Source organism: Danio rerio, chromosome 1 (genome assembly GCF_049306965.1).
Source record: "Danio rerio strain Tuebingen ecotype United States chromosome 1, GRCz12tu, whole genome shotgun sequence".
NCBI lineage: Eukaryota > Metazoa > Chordata > Actinopteri > Cypriniformes > Danionidae > Danio > Danio rerio.
Window position 1 is genome coordinate 23536485 of NC_133176.1, and position 17239 is coordinate 23553723.

The 17239-nt window shown below is 43.2% G+C and overlaps 1 protein-coding gene across 1 annotated transcript in view; it reads left to right on the forward strand.

Annotated features, from left to right (window-relative positions):
* Positions 1–3276, forward strand: part of kdm4c (lysine (K)-specific demethylase 4C) — a 34958-nt gene extending 31682 nt beyond the window's left edge. Inside the window, 3 exon segments of the mRNA NM_001083851.1 lie at positions 90–209; positions 305–397; positions 2637–3276. Of these exon segments, the coding sequence (NP_001077320.1) occupies positions 90–209; positions 305–397; positions 2637–2798 (375 nt within the window). The 3' untranslated portion in view covers positions 2799–3276.
* Positions 3277–17239: the final 13963 nt, after the last annotated feature.

Here is a 17239-nt window from a genome sequence, read left to right on the forward strand (position 1 = left end):
GATCTGACCAGGGCTTTAGACATTATTTAGGATTAGGATCCAGTTGTTTGTTTTCAGTGAATGAGCATCTCTTCTCTTTCGCTCTACAGAGCAGAGACTGTGCTTTGCTTGGCCCTCCTGAAGTTGGGGAGACAGTTCAGGTGAAGTGGCCTGATGGACTTTTATATGGAGCCAAATATCTTGGCTCGAACACTTCATATATGTATCAGGTACATTCTCTAACAGTCACATCAAGTACTGCTGCTCTGCTATTACTTGAGTAATCAATCCCTTAAGCTGAGTTCTGTTTTGTTTTTGATTGTAGGTGGAGTTTGAAGATGGATCCCAAGTATTGGCAAAGCGAGAGGACATTTACACACTCAATGAAGACCTGCCCAAAAAAGTCAAAGGTCGTTTGGTGAGTTTTCACATAAAGGTGTGAGCGTGGTGATTGGAGAAACACACCTTAAAGTTTTCAATTTACCACGCTATGCCAGATTAACGCCAATAACTTGGAGGTATGTGAAAGTGCTAAATCTGATCAGCGTTCTTCTTCTAATATTTTAATATTTTTATTCTAAAAGTTTTTATACTGTTCTTCAGAATTTATGTGACTTGTGAAGTATGTTTAAAAACTGCTCATTTACTCCTGTTAGAACAACTTAAAATAGAACTAAGTGACCTTGATAAATTTCAGTAAAGAGTTGACTGTTCATAAAGTTTGATTAATCTGTATTTGTGTAATTTAGGCCCTGTTAACACCTGATATTAAAGGCGTGGTCCACTACAATATCATATTTTGAACTTTAGTTGATGTGTAATGTAGCTGTGTGAACATAAACAGCATCTCTGAATGTAAAAAGCTCAAAGTTCAATGCAAAGGGAGACCTTGCCTTTTACAGAGTTAGCTTAGCAAAGTCTACAATGAACAAACTTTGGGGACTACAAAAAAATACTTCCGGGCCAGTGAGATCACAAACATACTTTTACCGCGTACACCCACTGCGCAGCTCAGGGGCGTGGCCAGAGGCACTGTAATGTTACAGCAGCGAAAGCTAAAACACAGTCGAAACGCTGCTATTTCCACAGAGCTTCTTCTGTTTCTGTATTTGGGCTTCCAAAAGACACGACACAAAGACAGAAGTGCTTACAGTTCAATATTAAATATGTTCCAGAGAATTATAAACTACATTGCAAGCATGATTTGACAAAACACAGCTTCCACAATCTCTCCCAGTTCAGTGCTGGATTTGGTTAAAATCTTCTCAAAGAAGGAGCAGCTCCAACAAGCAGAAGTTGTGAACTCTGAGCCACAACCTGTAAGTGTTTTTCTTTGTTAAAATTGATCATGACATGTACAGTGTCTAGCGTTAATGGTATTCTGTAGCAAAGATGTAATGTTAAACAATGGGAAATGCTGTTTAACACCGCTAACGATTTACCTACAAATTCATATTTATCAGTCAAACCGCTGTCAACACACACACACACACACACACACACACACATACTTTACCAGCGTGTACAGCGTCTCGTCTTTCTATAGGCAGCTATTGCATGCATTTTTCATCTCAGATAAAGAACTCGTAAAAGATATGTGAGCGATTCATATTACTTACACATGCACATTTCGAATATATGTGAAAGACGTTTTGTAATGTGTTGAGTTAAAAAATTACAGGAGAGCTCGCCTAACTCAATGTAGCAGCAGAAAAATCAATCAAGGCTCACACAGGTTGCATCCCACATCTAGTGGTTTATTCTTCTGTCAACAGCGTCACTGTATATTACATTAAATAACTCAAACATCAGTCGAAACAAATGTGTCGAAGCTTCGAAAAATTTTAGATACCTTCTTCTACAGTGACATCTAGTGGTAATTTTGTATGTGTTGCCCTGGAACAGCTTCAGCAAACAAACAGTTATGCAAATTGAATTATTAAACCCCACATTGTAGATTTGGGGTTAAGTGAAGGTGAGGAGGTGTTCGGGGGTGGGGTCTCTCAATAACATTGTTGAGAGCTGGGATGCAGCGGGTTTTGGGCGGCCGCTGCGATCAGGTACTGTACCAAAGTTGGCGACCTTGTGGTGTTTACAGACTGTACGGGGGAATTAAGGGAGCTTTCCGAAATTTTTTTTAAACGGGACGGTTGTGGGAGATTGGTCTGAAATACGGGAGACTCCCGGGGAGTGTTTCAGGTATGGTCATGTTGTAAAAAAATAAATGAGTGAAAAGAAGAGAAGAACCCAGTCCAGGAGACTCGGAACAAGCAGAATTCCTTTATTGAGACGTGTTGGTTAATCTGCAGTCATACAGCGTAAATAAGGGACTAAGCTGAAGAAAAATTAATAAATGAATTAATGAACTGTGTGGAGACATGAATGCATGGGGAGCAGAGAGAGGGAAATGAACGGCAAATGACCTTGAGCCGGAATCAAACTCAGATTGCCGTGAGCACATCAGTGCTGTTACAAATACCCATCTTAATGCCAAATGTGACTGGGCCTAAGAAATGATTGTTATTGACGACACCGGTGGACATTGTGTGAACTGCAGTAAATCATGTTATCTCTGGTTGAAAATGAACAAGTGGTCGTTAAAGGTTTGACCATGTTCATGAATGCTGTATTGACATATTTGTGTATTTGCTTTGCAGTCCACGGCATCCAGCATGCGTTTCCAGGATGCATTCTTCACCACACAAGGTGAAAGGAAAAGACGACGCACACCGAATTCTCGATTCCAGACGGATTACATTGCCCATATCAGTCCTCGAACCTTTGCCAGGTTGTCAGAAACCCGCAGTAAAGCCAACTAATGGAGTTAAAAGAGCCCTTAAATAAGAAAAGGAGCTGCTTTCAATTATGTTTGAAGATTGTACATCACTGAGATCAGGATTTTTCAAAGCGGCAAAAGTGGTCTCATATGTCAGGGACAAGAATGTTTTTCTAAATTAGAAGTTTTCCTGTTATATTTCAGAGGTTTTTTCTAGCCTCGAATGGTATTCTGTAGCATCGTACTCTTGTCATTTCCTTTCATCACTGCTGAGACTAATTTTACCCGCATGCTTTTTTTTTGTAAATGATTTGTCGTGTACCGTCATGCACCATTCCTAGTCACTGATGTTATTAGTGTTGAGCTTACAATTGTATAAATAAAAAAAATGCTACTGATGTCCGGCAAAGCACATGTCACCTTTTACTTAAAATATTGATCTCTGTATTCATTTGGCATTCTTTCTTTTCTATGTGGTGCTGCTGAAAAAATAAATAAATAAAGAAGTGTTTGCTTTGTGATCTGTGACTTTTCCTCAGTTAATGAAATGGCTTAGTAATATTTATATAACTGATCAATATTGTATTTATTAATTAATACATATTTTCAGATTATAGCTTCCAATAGCAACAGAAAAAAAGTTCATCTTTGATAGTAACCAACTCAAAAACAGAATTTGGACTAGTAATCAGTGAAACCTGTCAAGTACAAGTAATAAAGTCAAGGAAGGTCAATATCATAAGATATAATTTTAATCATATTACAATCATTATTTTTGTTTTACTATGGATTCAGGTTTCTTCTAAAAAAATATTCTCTTACTTTTACAGAATCTATTGTTAAGCCAAAATGTGTCTTAAATCAAATATTTTAGCAAATGCATGCCTTTTTAAACTATGTTTGAAATTTGGACTGCTTATTATCATGATAAAACAGGATCCAAATCCCAGTTGCTGTTTTTTTAGGCCCAACGCAACATGACAAATGAGTGCAGTTTCACCCACAGACCGAACTGACAGGCGCATTGTTTTTATAATAACATGCATACACGTTCTCAAAACTTTTTTTGTAAATAAACTGGGATTAAAATATCTGTTCCAACTCTGGGATTTTTTTAAAAGTTTAAAATGTGTTTAAAAATCGCTATACACACACACACACACACACACATACATATATATATATATATATATATATATATATATATATATATATATATATATATATATATATATATATATATATATATATGTGTGTGTGTGTGTGTGTGTGTTTGTATACTGCAAACGCATTTGTGTGAGACTCATCATTTCAGAAAGCCTTGAATAATCTTCACCACAAATACATGAACTAAACTGTAACCATGGGATGTGACACTGACAACAGAGTTCAGATCCACATGCAGGTTTATTAGAATGGTCAGGCAAGCAATGGTCAACACGGGAGCAAACAGATGTATGAAGGCAATCCAGAATTGACCCTTTGCTAAGCCACGCCCAAAAACCACCATCCACCAATCGTGGCTTAGCAACTGTAGCTACGCGCAGGGGCTCTGTCAAGCTTTTGAGTTAGTACATATGGATTGTGCAAATCTGATACCCAGTCTCCTTAAAAGTTTGGATGGGATGGTGTAAATATTCCCTTTTCAAAACATAAACCCCAAGAGGAAAAATGCCAGCATGGATCAAACTGTGTGAGGGGCGCTAAAGGAGCGGAGCTAAGTTGGTTTTGTTTTGATATTCCTGACACAATCAGTGATAGACAGGCGACAAAAATACAAAGCTGGTAATGTTTCACAGCAGACTTATTCCTCTTTTTGCTTGATATTATGAGTAATGGTCCATTTAAGCCTTTGCTATAAAGTTAGTCATGTTATTCATACTAATAGCGAATAGATCATAATGACATGAGTCATTGATCCGGAAAATACGAATCTGCTGCTAACTTTACTGAACTTGATATTTACATCTATTTCAAGCTACGAATATTTGAAATTACAAATTAACAGAACAAAACCGAGATGTGATCACAAACTGAGCAGCTGCGATCAATATACTTTACCCCTAGCTGTTTTCCAGTCATTTATAAAGAGCCCACAAACATACTGACAGTAATAGGTAACTTACTGTACATTGTTAGGGGTCAATGATGCTAATATTCGGCACAAATCCATCAGTTTCCCTTTCTGACTGTTCTTTCTATGAATGAACTATGTAAAAGCACTGTCAGGCTTTTTAGCTAAAAATAGAGAAATCATGGTTTCATTTATTATTATTAGATTATTTTTAAATTTCACCTCTCCTGCTGAGCATGAGCTAAGCTGTTGAATGGTTAGCGTATGAGGCGGCTAGGCTAAGCTAGCTTTAATTTTGATTGATTTATTCTTTAATCGGTTGCCCATTATGTGGTGAATATACCCCTGTAATGACTACTGCAGTCTTTTTTTGTCTGGCTTTCTCGGACATCTCACCTGTTCTCCAAAAATTACATTAGATCCCTGGCAATGTCTGAAACTGGCGCACACACATTGAAAAAGAAGTGCCAGGCACAAAAGCTTGACAGGCGTAGCAACAGTAACTAAGGAGGGCTTAGCAGAGGGTCCATTGTCGTCACAATAACAGGCAGATGGTCACAAGGCTGGCAGCAAGCAGGGATAATCCGAATAACAAGGCGAGGGTTAAAAACACGAAAAAACAAGACAAAGGAAACGGCTTGTAATGTCACAGGATGTAAACAAGACTCGGCGACTGCAGTGAGTGTATGCGCTGCTTAAATAGCAATCCTCCGGTGGTGTGTGTGCAATCAGTCAGGATGCAGAACATGTGTGTGTGAGCGGAGTGCATGTATGAAGTTGTAGTCCATGGAATGGTTGGTTTCTAGTCCATTAGTGATAGTGCATGTTTTCCAGCGATCCAAGGACTAAACATCACTGGTAATTGTGACAGAGCCACCCCTCTAAGGAGCGGCTTCCAGACGCTCCTAATACAGTTCAGGCGGGAGGTGGAGCGGAGGCGGAACAGGGGGAGGGATGGAGGGCCAGGACCATGCAGTGGAGGTGTATCTGGAGCATGGAGCTGAGGAGGTCCTGGAGCAGGGAGCTGCAGAAGGTCTGAATTGTGGAGTTGCGGAGGACCTGGAGTGTGGAGCCGCAGAATATCTGGATTGTGGAGTTAGGGAAGGTCTGTAGCGAGGAACTGCAGAAGGCCTGGAGAGTGGAGCTACAAAAGGCCTGGAGCATGGAGCTGAGGAGGGCCTGTAGCTGCGGAGCGCCTGGAGAGTGAGGCTGTGGAGGGCCTAGAGAGTGGAGCTGCAGAGGGCCTGGAGAGTGGAGCTGTGGAGGGCCTGGAGAGTGGAGCTGTAGAAGGCCTGAATAGTGAAGCTTGTGTATGTCTGGAAGTTTTGGTTCAGCAAGCATAGACGTGTCATAAACATACAGTGGTTCAGGAGGCCTACGTTCAGGAAGTACTGGCAGTTCAATAAACCCCATTGGGTCAGGAGGCTTGGTTTCAAGATGCACTGGCTGTTCATTCAACCCCTGTGGGTCAGGGGGCTTTGGGTCAGGGGACACTGGCAGTGTATTCAACCCCAGTGGGCCAGGAGGCTTGGGTTTAGGAGACGCTGGCAGTTCCTTTAACTCCAGTGGGTCAGGAGGCTTGGGTTCAGGAGACACTGGTAGTTCCTTTAACTCCAATGGGTCAGAAAGTCTTGATTCAGGGGGCACTGGCAGTTCATACAAGCCCAGTGGATCAGGAAGCCTTGGTTCAAGAGTCACTGGCAGTTTGTACAACCCAAGTGGATCAGGGAGTTTAGGTTCAGGAAGCACTAAAGGTTTATACGGTTTAGGCGGCTTTAGGAAGTCACACAGCTCTGGGAGGTCACATGGCTCTGGCGGCCATTCGTGGAACTCAGGTAGTAATTCTGGTCCTTTGTGAAACTCAGGTGACGGCTTTGGCCTTTTGTGGGACTCAGGTGACTGCCCTGGCCTTTCGTGGGAATCAAGTGACTGCTCTAACCTTTCGTGACAGCTCAGGCTTTTCGTGAGACACAGGTGATGGCTCTGGCCTTTTGTAGGACTCAGGTGATGGCTCTGGCCTTTCGTGGGAATCAGGTGACGGCTTTGGCCTTACGTGGGACTCAGGTGATGGCTCTAGCCTTTCCTGGGACTCAAGTGATGGCTCTGGGCTTTCGTCGGACTCAGGTGGTGGCTCTGGCCTTTTGAGGGACTCAGGTGGTGGCTCTTGCATTTCGAGGATTTCAGATGTGCCCGGCGCCTGCCATTCACGAATTTCTGAGATGTCTGGCACCCGCCATCAGAGGGACTCAGAGGTGTCTGGAGTCTGCCATTCAAGGGATTCAAAGGAATCTAGCGCCCGCCATTCGAGGGATTCAAGAGGATCTAGCGGCGACCAATCGTTAAGCTCAGGCGGCAGAATTGGCAGCTCTGGCGACTCTGACATCAGCGGCGACTCTTACAGCTCAGACAACTCTGGCAGCGACTCTGGCAGCTCTAGACAACTCTGGCAGCCCTGGCGGCGACTCAAGATCTGGCAGCTCTGCCGGTGACTGAGGATCTGGCAGCTCTAGCGGAGACTGAAGGTCTGGCAGCTCTAGCTGCAACTGAGGATCTGGCAGCTCTGGCAGCGACTGAGGATCTGACGGCGACTAAGAATCTGGCAGCTCTGGCAGTGACTGAAAATCTGGCAGTTCTGGCAGCAAAAGCTCTGGTGGTGGCAACAGCTTTGCAAATCAGGTTGTGGTGGCCATTCTGGTGGCTCAGGTGATGGCATTTCAAGGACAGGAACAACGACAGGTACTATGAAAGGAACAGACTTGGAACAGGAACCCATCTTGTGAGCTAGTGGCAGATTGGCGCTTGTGTGAGCTGAAGGGCTGGTTGTGGCCACTTTGTAAGCTGGAGGACTGGAGTCAGCCATCTTGTGAGCTGGAGGACTGGAGGCGACCATCTTGTGAGCTGGGGAACTGGAGGTGGCCATTTTGTGAACTAGAAGACTGGAGGACTGGTGGCGACCATCTTGTGAGCTGGAAGACTGGAGTCAGCCATCTTATGAGCTGGAAGACTGGAGTCGGCCATCTTGTGAGCTGGAAGACTGAAGGCAGCCATCTTGTGAGCTGGAGGACTGGAGGCGGCCATCTTGTGAGCTGGGGGACTGAAGGCAGCCATTTTGTGAACTGGAGGACTGGAGGCAGCCGTCATGTGGGCTGGAGGACTGGAGGCGGCCATCTTGTGAGCTGAAAGACTGAAGGCAGCCATTTTGTGAACTGGAGGACTGGAGGCAGCTATCTTGTGAGCTGGAGCAATAAAGGCGGCCATTTTGTGAACTGGAATACTGGAGGCGGCCATCTTGTGAGCTGGAGACAGGAGTATGGGTGATGCCAGCATTATGGTGTTAATGGAGGAAACAGCAAGCCACGTTGTCAGTGGGTCTTGCTGTCTATTGCCACTATTGATATCACTATTGACACTATTGTCTATTGATGTGACACTAACAACAGAGTTCAGACCCACATGCAGGTTTATTACAATGGTATGGCAAGCAATGGTCAACAACAGATGTATGAAGGCAATCCAGAATCGTTGTCACAATAACAGGCAGATGGTAACAAGGCTGGCAGCAGGCAGGGATATACAGAATAACAAGGCGAAGGTAAACACACGGAAAAACAAGACAAAGGAAACGTGTTGTAATGTCACAGGATGTAAACAAGACTCTGCGACTAGAGTGAGTGTATGTGCTGCTTAAATAGTGTGTTTAATCAGTCCTTGACAATCCTCTGGTGGTTTGTGTGCAATCAATCAGGATGCGGAACTTGTGTGTGTGTGTGAGCGGAGTGCATGTATGAAGTTGTAGTCCATGGAATGGCCATTTTGTAGTCCATTAGTGAGTGCATGTTCTCCAGCGATCTAAGGAGTAAGGTCTAAGATCGCTGGTGATCGTGACATAAACATACTTGCTTTTTTGACTAATTAGCTGTATTTAAGCTTCATCTGTCTATCCAGGGTTTCTGCAGTTTTTACAAAGACCTACAGATTTTCTAAAATCTTTAAAAAACCTAATAAACTAAATGTATGCAAGTTATAATATTAGTTATAAATAGATATTTGCTAAAAGCTTTGTATTATTGGTGAAGGGATGTGTTGAATTGATTGGGCATCTTTACATAAATTAACGAAAATTAAGACCTGTTTAAAATGATTCAAGACAACAAGCCAATATTTCAGTGGATTAAGGACATTTTAAGAACTTGCAGACACCCTGGTTATTTACCGCATAATCTATAGCAAGGATGAACAGTGTACAATTTGAATAACTGCAACATAGAAGACATCACACAATCTATGCCCACCTCCACCCCCTTCCTTTTGGAAGGACATCTTGTCACGATTGTGGATCTGTCTGCTCTTTGATGTGTCTGCGTATGTGTGATTGTTTATGTGTATGCGTGGTGCGTGTATGTCTGAGTGTGTGTGTGTTGTCTCCTTGTCTGTTTGGGAGTCGCGTGTCTGTCAGTTGTGTTTACATGTCATCAGCTGGGTGGTCACGTGATCGCTGTCACCGGCTCCTGCCCTGCTTAGCACTGCTCAGCTGATTAATCAGTGCATCACATGTGCAGCACATTATTGCGCCTATATATGTTTGGTGTTTCTGTTTCACTTTGTCAGTTCGTTGTTCTCATGGTTGTCTGTGTCCTGTCAGGGTCTCGTCCATGTTTTCACTCGTGGTGAGTGAGCAGAAGAGTTTCATGGGGTTGAACTTTTTGATCGTCCTGTTGATGTCTTCGTTGGACTTTTGATCTTCTTTGTTGACGGCTGCCCATATTCAGTGACCAGCTCATGCACTTATTGAGATACTGTCTTCTTGCTACTCACCTGTCATCCACTTTTCAGCTACCAGCTCTAGTGTTCATTTAATAAACCTTTTTACTTGCATTTGGGTCTTCTCGCCTCTGTTGTGACAGATCGAACTGACCATTAAGGACTTAGCAAGTACAGCAGAGATCCAGGAATTCCTCTCACGCAGTTATGTTCATATGGTTAATCAGGAAAAGCAGATGGTGGTTGCCAGCCAGGCCATTCAAGCTCTTGTTACCCAGATTTCCAAGCTAACCACTCAAGTTCAGAGACTAAGCTCGGACTTCAGCATCGAGCCCATCCTGCCAGCTTCTCCCACTAACCCATCAGAATGTCCTGTTTGTAATGAGATCCTCCACTCCACTGAACCGCGACTTCATCCTCCTCAGTGTTATTCTGGCGAACCCCACTTATGCTGGCCCTTTTTAGTCAAATGCTCTTTGTATATTTCATTACAGCCCTCGTTTTTTTCCTAGCAAGGAGAGCAAAGTGGCTTTTGTCATCAACCTGCTGTCTGGTTAGGCGGCACTGTGGGGGACCACTGTCTGGGAGAAGAAACATTCTTGCTGCAACACTTTCAAAGCTTTTTCAGAGGTACTCAGGGCTGTTTTTGATCTAGCGACTCCAGGGAGAGAAGCATCGCGAAGGCTCACGGAACTCCGTCAAAACATCTGAGTGTAGCGAAAGTTTCCATTGACTTCTGTACACTGGTGGCTGATTGCAAGTGGAACATGGAGGCTCAGTGGGATATGTTTTTCACGGACTCGCAGACTACATCAAAGATGAGATTTGTGACATGGAGCTGCCCAAAACCCCAGATGGCCTCATCGATCTGGCCATCAGAGTGGACAACCGCCTGCAACGGAGAGGTTCACACAAGGAGCTCCGCCCCCAACATCCGACTTCAAAGATCCGTTTTTCCGATGACGCCCTCTGAGCTTGAACCTAAATCCAGGCAGATGTCATCTTATGATGTAGTAGAGACGCCATTGCCGCACGGAGGGGTTATGTATGTACTGTGGAGTTGCTGGAAATTTTGTGGCTTTTTGTCCAGTTAAGAGTAATAAGTCGGTCATGGGTAAGAACTTTCTGGTGGGTGAGATTATGGGTAAAGAGGAGTCCCATAACATAACAACTTTACCTATAAAACTGTTTTAATTCCAACTCTCACCTCGGTCACTCGCTAATTGACTACGGAGCGGAGGGAAACTTTATAGACTCCAAACTGGCTAACACTTTGAAAATCCGTGTTTCTTCTCTCACCTCACCTATCGCAGTGCACGCCCTTAGTGGTCTGTCTCTTCCAACCATTACACACATCACTGCTCCCATAATACTCATTACCTCCGGTAACCACACTGAACTCATCACGTTTTTATTACAGACACTATTGGTACTCCTGTCATCCTGGGCCATCCTTGGTTGGTGCTACATAGGGGGTCGAATTAATTGGGGTCATATTGATATGTTTTCTTGGAGCGAGAGCTGTCATGAGACCTGTTTATTGTCTGCTTGTTCTGCTGTTTCTCATTCTGTGTTTCAGGAGGTGCGGATAGATCTGTCAAACATGCCCCATTAGTACCATGACCTGAAGGGAGTGTTCAGTAAGTCCCGGGCTGCTTCTCTTCCTCCTTACCGTCCCTATGACTGTGCTATAGACTTATTGTCAGGTACGTCTCCGCCTAAGGGCAAGTTATTTTCGCTGTCTGTTCCAGAGAGGGAGGCCATGGAGAAATATATTTCTGATTCTCAAGCAGCTTTTTTGAAAAAGAAGGATGGTTCCCTTTGTCCGTGCATTGACTATTGTGGGCTGAACAGCATCACGGTTAAGAATACTTACCCTTTGCCGTTGATGTCTTCAGCCTTTGAACGTCTGCAGGGGCCGAACATTTTCACGAAACTAGATCTCCGCAATGCTTATCATTTGGTTCGCATAAGACCCAGGGATGAGTGGAAAACGGCATTTAACACCCCTAGAGGGCATTTTGAGTACTGCGTTTTGGCCTTCGGCCTTTCCAACGCTCCGGCTGTTTTCCAGGCACTCGTCAATGACGTGTTGAGAGATATGATAGACCAGTTTATCTATGTTTACCTGGATGACATATTGAGATTTTATCATTCTCTCCAGCAACATGTTCAGCATGTCAGGCGAGTGTTGCAGAGGCTGTTTGAGAATGGTCTTTATGTCAAGGCGGAGAAATGCGTTTTTCATGCACAGTCTGTTCCGTTCTTGGGGAATATCGTGTCGGTCGAGGGAATGCGCATGGATCCAGAGAAGATTCAGGCTGTGGTAAATTAGCCAACCCCGGATTCCTGTAAGGCCCTGCAGAGGTTTCTGGGTTTTGCCAATTTTTACCGGCATTTTATTTGGAATTTCAGCCAGCTCGCCGCCTATGACCTCCTCCAAGACACCATTCAGGTGGTCTAGTGCAGCCGAAGCTGCCTTCACCAAACTGAAAGGCTGCTTTGTTTTAGCCCCAATCCTCATAGCCCCTGATCCCTCTCGGCAGTTTGTGGTGGAGGTCGACGCGTCGGAGGTCAGGTTTGGAGCCATCCTGTCCCAGCGCTCTGCTTCGAACAGCAAGATCCACCCTGCGCGTATTATTCTCATCGTTTATCAACTGCAGAAAGAACATTACGACATTGGTAATCGAGATTTGTTGGCCGTCAAGTTTGCGTTGGAGGAGTGGCGTCATTGGTGAGAAAGGTCGGGGGTCCCTTTTATCGTCTGGACCGATCATAAGAATCTTGAATACATCAAATCCGCGAAGAGATTAAACTTTAGGCAGGCTCGGTGGGCATTATTTTTTAGACGATTTAATTTCACCATCTTGTATAGACCAGGTTCTAAGAACATCAAGCCTGATGCGTTATCCTGTCTTTTTGATCCTTCGGACCGTTCATTATCATCACTTGATCCTGTGCTCCCCCAGAGGATTTTTGTTTCTAGCATTTCTTGGGAGATTGAGTCGAAGGTTCGCGCAGCCTCGGATGGGGTAACGTCTCTGATCGGATGCCCACATCTACTGTATTTTTCATTCATTCATTCATCCATACACCCATCCATTCAGTCAGAAAATACCTAACCTCTGACCATCAGTTTCCAGTCATTGCTGGAGAGGGGTCTGGCTGCAGACTCGGTGCAGTGCAATCTGGGCTGCATCCAATGCTTTTTTAATGGGCTCACCTAACCCCACCCCTAACCCTACCCCTCACAGTGACATCACTAGCTCCATTTAAGTGCATTGTGTCTGACATTGTATCACTGAGTGATGAGATCCAAGCTTGCTGAGCACAAGCTGTTCTCCAAAGTTCTTCAGATCAGAAATACCTCCAATGATGTTATTGTGAGTTTTCTTCTTCTGTCTGTTGTGTGACCAGTACTAAAAAAAAAAAAAAACACACACCTGCCACAGAAATCTAGCTAACTATGTAAGCCCACCACCACCCCCTTCCTCTTGGAAGGACATCTATTTTTCATTCATTCATCCAGCCATCTATTCAGGAAATATCTAACCAGGCCATTAGTTTGCAGCCATTGCTGAGGTAAAGTCTAGATTTGATACGCGGCTGTCCGGAAGCGCAATATGCGCATTAATATAACAGCATTTTTAATGATACTGTATAACAATAATTCATATTTTTACAGTACTGTGACGGTTGGGTTTAGGGTTGTGGTCGGTGTAGGTGTTAAAAAAATCCAGTTTATAGGGTAATTTAATAGATAAATAATACTTGGTACAACTGCTGTTTTACAATTCTGTGACGGTTGGGTTTAGGATTGTGGTGGGGGTAGACATTAATAAAATACAATAAATGGGAAATTTAGTAAATAATATAAATAATTCTCGTTAACTTCCGGCATCAACAATATCCGATCTAGCAACAACCCATTGCTAAGTGTGACTCATTTCTCCACATGCCCCAGTCTAATCTGCAAAAGAGAAAGAAAAAACAAGACTAACAGAACTCTACTTGCTGGCTGATCTCCAGCAATACACAATGTGTTCTCCAGTGTTCTTCAGATACATCTCCACTGTTCCCTTGTGAGTCTCCTTCTTTTGCTCCACTCCAATTTGCAAAAAATGAAGACAACACCAACAGAGACCTACCTGCTGGCTGAGCTCCTTCAAAGCACAAGCTGTTCACCGATGCTCTTGTGAGTCTCCCTCATTTCCCTGTTGTGTGTCCATTACCTACAATGTAAATAACAGCCACAGAGAAGACCTCTAACAATCTATACCCACCACCACCCCTTCCTCTTGGAAGGACCTCCATCCATATACCCATCCATCTGTTTTTGAATGACCATCAGTTTCCAGTCATTGCTGAGGTGTGTGATTCCTATATATCTCCACATGCTGCACTCCAGTCTGTAAAAGACAAAGACATGATTAACAGAGCTCTACAGGCTTGCTGAGCTCCAGAAATGCACAGAAATACTTCTTCTGCCTGTTCTGTGTCCATTACCTGAAAAAAAAAACCTGTTGCTGCAGACAAGACGTCTAGCTAACTATCTAAAGCTGGGCTCAGACTACAGGAATTTTAGCCCAATTTATTTTCATCTCCCATAAATTGAAGATGAAATCTTGTCGAGGTGTTTGATCAGTTCTGATTCTCATTGCAGATTATTTGGTAATGTGAGCCGTTTAAAGATAGAATCTTGTACCTCTCAATCTTGAAAACAAATCGGAGCCTCCCGGATCATGTTTTTTGAATAAGCTTGAATTATCCTTTATTATTAGCCAGATTTAATGTTATTCTTATACCAGTGTGCAGATATTTATGACACATGAGTAGCTGGGCAGTAAAACATTGTCAGTTATCTCTATAACCCAGAATGATTAAACATATTGAACTGTGTTTTTTCTGTTATGGGGATAGAATTAGTTAAAAATCATCAGGCCTACGTCTATATAGCCTAGTCCTGTAAACTGAGAAAGAGTAGGCTAAATCTATAGGACAATATTTGAATCTATGAGAATATTCTGACAGGGAGTAATAACTGAAGACCAGGGGTATTGCATTGAGTCAGTTATTTTATTTTTACACTACTGGGTTTATTAAATGTGCAACAGGTGCAATTTCACTTTTGAAGAGGGTTATAGACCAATTCACTGTAGTCATGTCATTGGCACATGAACGTTTTGTTATTAAACTGTTTCATAACAGTAACAAGAGACAATTCAATCGTAACTTAATTTTAAAACTGCTTTTATAACATTGTTTATCAATATGTGGCCCTTTTTGGATTCTCGGAAGCTATAAATTAAAAATGCAAAACGGGAAATACGCTGGGACCATTGTTTTAGTTTACATCTCTCAAAATGGTCTATAGCAATCTAAAAGCCGAGCTACTGCCAGTCAAACACAGCACAGTCATCGCAGCAAGATTTAAATTATCGTTGTAAATATTAATATTATTGGATATTCGTTTGGAAATATTGCACAAATCAACAAGCAACATTTCTTCATTCTGCAGTCCACTCCCTGCATGTCATACCCTGATAAACATCCAAAATGCCTATTGTTATTAGCTATATATTATACGCATTAAGGAAATGAATGTTTGTGTGTGAGAGAGAGAATTTAACATACACTTGTAAAGGAAATACCTGACTATCACTCTATCATTTAAAAATGTTTTATAAAGTGGATTTGATTCAACTTAAAAATAAAAGGCTGTACCTAATTTATTACGATGTACTTGTCATTGCTGACGTGTGTTTTCCTGTTTCTCAAATTGCTCCATGCCAATCTGCCAAAGACAAAGATATCAAGTTTTTAATTAATCTTAATACAATTGTTTTGGAAACTAACTCCATTGTTCAGTCGGTTCCAGCCATTCTATCTGCTTGCTGAGCTCCAAGTCTTCGAGTATATCTCCACTGTTCCCCTTGTGAGTCTCAGGGGTGTAGCTAAACATAAAACTGTAGTAAGGCATGGGCCCCCTCCTCAATCACACCAACTCAATAATTATATTACAAATAAATGAAAGTATTATTATTATTATAAAAGCATTATTATTATACAAATATTGTTGTAAATAAATAACAGAAATCAATCCAATGCAGACACAACTGGACTGATAACTAAACAAATCTTTTGCATAATTTTTAATTTGTATGAGTATCCTAGAAAACACAAAACAAAAATGTAGAGTTTGTTTGAGACCTGAGTCTAATAGTGGAGAATAAATATTCACCATGCTTCTTGTGAGTCTCCCTCTTCTGCTTGTTGTGTGTCTATTACCTATAATGTAAATAACTGCCACAGAGAAGACATCTATCCACAATCTAAACCCACCACCACCCCCTTCCTCTTGGAAGGACATCCATCCATGCACTCATCTGTGTTTCCTAGTTTCCCTTCATGAGGGAATTCCACTGTGTGTCTGTATATAAACAGACTTTTGGGAGTGCGTCAGACGACCAATCACTTCTTAAGATAAGAAAATGGCCCAATGAAATGCCAATTGAATCGGCGGAGCTTAGCTCCACAGCTGAAACTGATGAGCTCATTAATGCTATATCAGTCAGTTGTTGGAGTCAGCTCCTCAGAATTGTTGCTTCAGACCTGATCACGAGACTGAAGAGATGCTATCTGCCAACCTTATTTCAAGTTTACTCACCAGTGCGGGGTAGGACACGACAGCAGCAGTCGATCTGGGATTCCTGTCCCCTGAGTGTTTCGCTGGTATGCACAAAAGAGCAGTTTCCATTTAAAGAGGCAGATTCCCTAAGAGAGCAACAGTCAATTAACACGTCTTTTTCAAGATGCTGGTCTGACTGTGCATTTCTGGATCGGTGGTTCCTATCTCCGGATAATGGGCCGGGTATTGCATGACAGGTCTGGGGGTCTGGGGAACAGCTCATGCTCTCACTGTGAGGGAGTGGCTGTTGCACAGCTGAGATTGCGGCTTCAGCCACCCCCGTTGCTCCCCGTGAAAGCAGTTAGCACACGGGCAGATCTGAGGATCAGAGTGGGGATTTATCCAGGACCCCCCACTTCTCCACATTGCGGCCCATCCAAGCTTCGGGTGGTTGTGCGGTTAACCCCCTAGGATGCCCACTCCACTGCTTAATGACACCGGAAATCAAAGGTCCATCAGGACATCAGAGGGCAAGCTGTTATGCTCAAATAAAAGACCGGGCTCGCTTCCATCCTACGGGGTGCAATGCGCGGTTACGGTTCTCGAATCAGACATAATGGCTGCGTTTCCTTGGCTGTTTCAGCAGTGCGGCTTGAGATGGCTTGTCCCCCAGTCACACCGCCTGACAAACTAAAGAGTGTGACGTGTGGTCTGATGTAAGATTAATCTTCCAGCTTATGCATAAGTATCGCAAGGTGATCGACTATTCTCTCATGACCTTCAAGTCGGCCGCCTGTGCCCTGGTGAGGACGATGGCCACATAGTGGTACAGAAATGCCATATTCGCCTACCCTGAAGATATGTGCCGCGCCGACAAAGTACGCTTTCTTAGTGTGCCCATTTCCCAGGTAGGCCTTCTCGCCGATATTGTCGGGAGCTTTAACCAGGAGTCCTCGTGGTGAAAGATCAGCCGTGCGCGATGGAGCAGGTCATCTCTTGGTGGGCTCGGAAAACTGCTCTC